Source organism: Xenopus laevis, chromosome 9_10L (genome assembly GCF_017654675.1).
Source record: "Xenopus laevis strain J_2021 chromosome 9_10L, Xenopus_laevis_v10.1, whole genome shotgun sequence".
Taxonomy (NCBI): Eukaryota; Metazoa; Chordata; class Amphibia; order Anura; family Pipidae; genus Xenopus; species Xenopus laevis.
In genome coordinates, this window is record NC_054387.1 from 5,851,939 (window position 1) to 5,858,296 (window position 6,358).

The window sequence follows — 6,358 nt, forward strand, 5'->3', positions numbered from 1 at the left end:
ACCAATTCTTCCCTATTTAAAAACGTTGGTCTTGCTAGGATAGCCATGCCTCTTGACTATAGCTTGAAAGTCCTATGGAGGTCTATGAACCTCAGCCATAGAAGGTGCTAAAAATCATGGGGATCACTCACATAGTAGGCTCTGGAATCTGTGAAAGCTACTGGGTTTGGCTGGAACCAACCAATAAAATAAACCCCCCCTTTCAAAATGATATTACACTCATATTGATATTGAGGATTCTAACTTGGTGGAACAGGAAGAGTAACCAAGACCCAGCAAAGAAAAACAGAATAAAGAAATAGCTTGGGCTGTACCAGTATGAAATTCCTAGATTAGCCCCATGCCATGTTGGCTCCTTATGGACTAATCCTCATTATAAACTTGTTTCCACAACCCTTGCAATTGGGAACAAATACCCCAATCAATAAACAGCAGTAAAGAAAATGACTATTCTTCAACTTGGTGGCCTGAAATATCCTGGACATTTTGCCCAACCACATCTCATTCCTCTTCATTTTAAAAGGTTGCAGAAGTCACTATACAATGAAAATAGGACACAGATGATTTATTTTTTTTATAAAAAGTTTATTGAGTTAGTTAAATGTTAAAAATAAAAAAATATTTGTTTCACGTTTTTCTAGGAACATCTTAGTAGGCTTGGCAGTTTTTAAACTTCATTTTCAGGACTGAATTTAGGACAGCATTTGCAGTAGTAGCAGCAACACTTGATGAAAAAGATGATGAAAAATAATACTGTGCAGACTAGAAAACAGAAGCCAAGGACCTTGGCAGCAAAAAGGGTGTCTGCATCGGTGAGTTTGCGGCGCTTGGGTGGTTCTTTGCTCACAGTCAACTTGATAGATGATATTTGCTTTCCGTTAAGCCAGCAAGTGTACAGTCCTTTATCCGTGAATTGTGCAAATTTAATGTGTAGATTGTTCCCATGGTCAATGAAAAGGTTCATGTATTTGCTTGTTCCTATCAGGTATTCGCTGTGGTACAATCTCTCGTCATCTTTGTCCCAGGCTACTGCATCGTCTGGTTTTGATCCTGGACATGTAAACGTCACTTTTCCACCCAAAGTAGAAACATACTTCTGAGTGGGCAACTTGTGTGTTGGAAGAAAACCAAAGCGTTTCTTCAAATACGCTGACAGATTGTTTGCGGCATTCACAACTTTTCCCAGCATGCCTGGTTTGTTCTCGGCACAGGCGACTTCGCAACTCCTGAAAAATATCTCCGCTGGCCGATTGGCAATCAGTGGCTTGAATCTTTCAGGGACGGCGTCTGAACCACACGAAACGTCGTCGCCTTTGATTTGGAAACGTGGATTCATGTAGGGGCTCCTGGCAGTGCACAGGCCCAATTTCCTTTGCTCTCCTCTAACTCCACATCGATCGCATTTGGACCATTGTCCAAAACTGGTGTAGGCTTGAAATCCGTCTGTATTAATATCTGGAAGGGGTTGCTCATCCTTGTCACTGAATATCACTCGGGCATCAGTGGATCGCTGGATATCAAGTTCATAACCATAATAGAACTCGCCTGTCTTTGAGCCACAGATATAAATGCCAGAGTCATCAGGATGGGCGCCGACAATCGTGAGGTCTAAGTCGATGACATCAAACCTTGCATACAAATCGTTTTGGTCCTTATCTCTTGCACTATCCACTATCACTTTATCTTTGACGCTATCCTTAAACAATGTGATGTGCTTGCTGTTAAGATGCCTTTTGTAGTACCATATCACTGATGTGGTGCCATCAGGCTTACATCGGCAAGGAAGTTCAACATTCATATCCTGCAGAAATGCAATCTGCTCAAACATTAAGGTGGCAGGACAGTCCATCTTGGGTAAATCAATCTTTGCATCGCTTTCTAAAGCAATCATTTGGAATGTTATCCGTATCAGAATAATGATAATAAAAAGTGTATTCATTTTCTTCTTGGTGTAATTTCTGAAACACAAACAAAATACAGCAATTAGTCTAATGAACTAGGAATGACAAGAAAACCTACAATAGAGCATTTCCTCCAACTGCCTCTGAACCCCCAGTAATACAGTTAAATACAGTTTGATTTCCCGGTAATGTCCAGCTATAAGATATAATCTGCTTCCATAACTTGCCTTCTTATTAAATATTACACATATCTATATATTCAAAGACATTTTGTTGACCCATAGTGTCAATTTAATAGATACAATTAACTTCTATAACTTACCTTGTTAGAAAGGTCTAAACAAGTGTGTTGTCAGAAAACAACTGAGCTTTGGCTTGCTAGCCTGCTAAATATATAGTGTAGGGACCATTATGACATCACAATGACATTGCAATGACATCATGACGCTGCAACAACATCACAATGACATTGCAATGACATCATAAAGGATGGAGAATAAACAATAATTTCAAGCTTGAATTCAAAACCATCAAAAATGTTTTTTCCCAAACAATTTTTCCTTTTAAATGCAATTGCATGAATTATAACTCTTGTTATTAGAGTCAGAAAATTGTAAAATTCTCAGGCAGTAACAATACAGACTGAATAATAGATCTGATATGTACATCCACCTAATGCATATTATTAATAACAACAATAATAATATAACAATACTACTACTACTAATAATAATACAACCAATAATCCTAATAATAAAACAAATAACAATCATTTAGAATACTTTGAATATATATAATGAATTTCCATAACATAGACTTGCCTGGTTATTATAAGGGTCTGAATAAGAGTGTTGTCAGATCACAACTGAGCTCATCTGTCACATGACAGCCTTATATAAAGTGCAGGGACCATTATGACATCACAGTGCATGATGAACAAACAGAATGGGAGCTAACCACATTCAGCTTAGTGTCTGAACACTGAGTGAATAATCAAACTATACACGACAAGCGTTATATCTTTAACTTCAGCCCACCCATAAACAACTCATGTGCTATAATAATAATAGCTTGAGTGGATAGAATTAATTTTTATAACGTAAACTTACCTGGTTATAAGTAGGTGTTTAGAAGGGTCTGAACAAGAGTGTTGTCAGATCACAACTGAGCTCACCTGTCACATGACAGCCTTATATATAGCACAGGGACCATTATGACATCACAATGACACTGCAAACGACATCATAATGACATTGCAATGACATCACAATGACATTGCAATGACATCATAAAGTTGGATAACAAACAATAATTTCTAGCTTAAAATTCAAAACCATTAAAAAAAAGAATCCCAAATACTTTTTCCTTTTAAATGCAATTGTGTAAATTAATAACTCTCATTATTAGAGTCTGAAAATTGTAAAATTCTCAGGCAGTAACAAAACCGACTGAATAATATGTCTATTTGATATTTACAGCTACCTAATCCATAATATTAATAACAACAATAATATAACAATACTACTACTAATAATACAACCAAAAATCCTAATAATAATAATTATAATAAAACAAATTATAATAATTTATAATACTTTGAATATATATATAATGAATTTCCATAACATAAACTTGCCTGGTTATTATAAGGGTCTGAACAAGAGTGTTGTCAGATCACAACTGAGCTCACCTGTCCATGTACATATTGATATTGAGGATTCTAACTTGGTGTAACAGGAGGAGTGAGAAAGACCCAGCAAAGAAAAACCGAATAAAGAAGTAGCTTGGGTTGTACTGGATGAAATTCCAAGATTAGCCCCATGTGATGTTGGCTCCTTATGGACTAATCCTCATTATAAACTTGTTTCCACAACCCTTGCAATTAAGAACAAATACCCCAATCAATAACAGCAGTAAAGAAAATGACTATTCTTCAACTTGGTGGCCTGAAATATCCTGGACATTTTGCCCAACCCCACCTCATTCCTCTTCATTTTAAAAGGTTGCAGAAGTCACTATACAATGAAAATAGGACACGATGATTTATTTTTTTTATAAAAAGTTTATTGAGTTAGTTAAAATGTTAAAAATAAAAAATATTAGTTTCACGTTTTTCTAGGAACATCTTAGTAGGCTTGGCAGTTTTTAAACTTCATTTTCAGGACTGAATTTAGGACAGCATTTGCAGTAGTAGCAGCAACACTTGATGAAAAAGATGATGAAAAAATAATACTGTGCAGACTAGAAAACAGAAGCCAAGGACCTTGGCAGCAAAAAGGGTGTCTGCATCGGTGAGTTTGCGGCGCTTGGGTGGTTCTTTGCTCACAGTCAACTTGATAGATGATATTTGCTTTCCGTTAAGCCAGCAAGTGTACAGTCCTTTATCCGTGAATTGTGCAAATTTAATGTGTAGATTGTTCCCATGGTCAATGAAAAGGTTCATGTATTTGCTTGTTCCTATCAGGTATTCGCTGTGGTACAATCTCTCGTCATCTTTGTCCCAGGCTACTGCATCGTCTGGTTTTGATCCTGGACATGTAAACGTCACTTTTCCACCCAAAGTAGAAACATACTTCTGAGTGGGCAACTTGTGTGTTGGAAGAAAACCAAAGCGTTTCTTCAAATACGCTGACAGATTGTTTGCGGCATTCACAACTTTTCCCAGCATGCCTGGTTTTGTTCTCGGCACAGGCGACTTCGCAACTCCTGAAAAATATCTCCGCTGGCCGATTGGCAATCAGTGGCTTGAATCTTTCAGGGACGGCGTCTGAACCACATGAAACGTCGTCGCCTTTGATTTGGAAACGTGGATTCATGTACGGGCTCCTGGCAGTGCACAGGCCCAATTTCCTTTGCTCTCCTCTAACTCCACATCGATCGCATTTGGACCATTGTCCAAAACTGGTGTAGGCTTGAAATCCGTCTGTATTAATATCTGGAAGGGGTTGCTCATCCTTGTCACTGAATATCACTCGGGCATCAGTGGATCGCTGGATATCAAGTTCATAACCATAATAGAACTCGCCTGTCTTTGAGCCACAGATATAAATGCCAGAGTCATCAGGATGGGCGCCGACAATCGTGAGGTCTAAGTCGATGACATCAAACCTTGCATACAAATCGTTTTGGTCCTTATCTCTTGCACTATCCACTATCACTTTATCTTTGACGCTATCCTTAAACAATGTGATGTGCTTGCTGTTAAGATGCCTTTTGTAGTACCATATCACTGATGTGGTGCCATCAGGCTTACATCGGCAAGGAAGTTCAACATTCATATCCTGCAGAAATGCAATCTGCTCAAACATTAAGGTGGCAGGACAGTCCATCTTGGGTAAATCAATCTTTGCATCGCTTTCTAAAGCAATCATTTGGAATGTTATCCGTATCAGAATAATGATAATAAAAAGTGTATTCATTTTCTTCTTGGTGTAATTTCTGAAACACAAACAAAATACAGCAATTAGTCTAATGAACTGGGAATGACAAGAAAACCTACAATAGAGCATTTCCTCCAACTGCCTCTGAACCCCCAGTAATACAGTTAAATACAGTTTGATTTCCCAGTAATGTCCAGCTATAAGATATAATCTGCTTCCATAACTTGCCTTCTTATTAAATATTACACATATCTATATATTCAAAGACATTTTGTTGACCCATAGTGTCAATTTAATAGATACAATTAACTTCTATAACTTACCTTGTTAGAAAGGTCTAAACAAGTGTGTTGTCAGAAAACAACTGAGCTTTGGCTTGCTAGCCTGCTAAATATATAGTGTAGGGACCATTATGACATCACAATGACATTGCAATGACATCATAAAGGATGGAGAACAAACAATAATTTCAAGCTTGAAATTCAAAACCATCAAAAATGTTTTTTTCCCAAACACTTTTTCCTTTTAAATGCAGTTGCATAAATTAATAACTCTCGTTATTAGAGTATGAGAATTGTAGAATTCAAAGGCAGTAACAATACAGACTGAATAATATGTCGATCTGATATGTAAATCCACCTAATGCATAATATTAATAACAACAATAATAATATAACAATACTACTACTACTACTACTACTACTACTAATAATAATAATAATAATACAACCAATAATCCTAATAATAAAACAAATAACAATCATTTAGAATACTTTGAATATATATAATGAATTTCCATAACATAAACTTGCCTGGTTATTATAAGGGTCTGAATAAGAGTGTTGTCAGATCACAACTGAGCTCACCTGTCATATGACAGTCTTATATAAAGTGCAGGGACCATTATGACATCACAGTGCATGATGAACAAACAGAATGGGAGCTAACCACATTCAGCTTAGTGTCTGAACACTGAGTGAATAATCAAACTATACACGACAAGCGTTATATCTTTAACTTCAGCCCACCCATCAACAACTCGTGCTGTAATAATAATAGCTTGAGTAGATAGAATTA

General features: G+C 36.9%; 1 protein-coding gene and 1 pseudogene across 1 annotated transcript; both read right to left on the bottom strand.

Annotated features, from left to right (window-relative positions):
* Positions 1-631: 631 nt before the first annotated feature.
* On the bottom strand, positions 632-2,363 carry LOC121397942 (Ig-like V-type domain-containing protein FAM187A). The gene has a single exon (XM_041576253.1). The coding sequence runs from the start codon at positions 1,937-1,939 to the stop codon at positions 668-670; it is 1,272 nt and encodes a 423-aa protein (XP_041432187.1). The 5' UTR covers positions 1,940-2,363; the 3' UTR covers positions 632-667.
* A 1,490-nt stretch (positions 2,364-3,853) lies between these two features.
* LOC121398296 lies at positions 3,854-5,431 on the bottom strand (annotated as a pseudogene).
* Between the last annotated feature and the right edge of the window lie 927 nt (positions 5,432-6,358).

Excerpts from the sequence above, each read along its gene's own strand:
- LOC121397942 (XM_041576253.1), bottom strand. The coding sequence starts at position 1,939 with ATGAATACACTTTTTATTATCATTATTCTGATACGGATAACATTCCAA.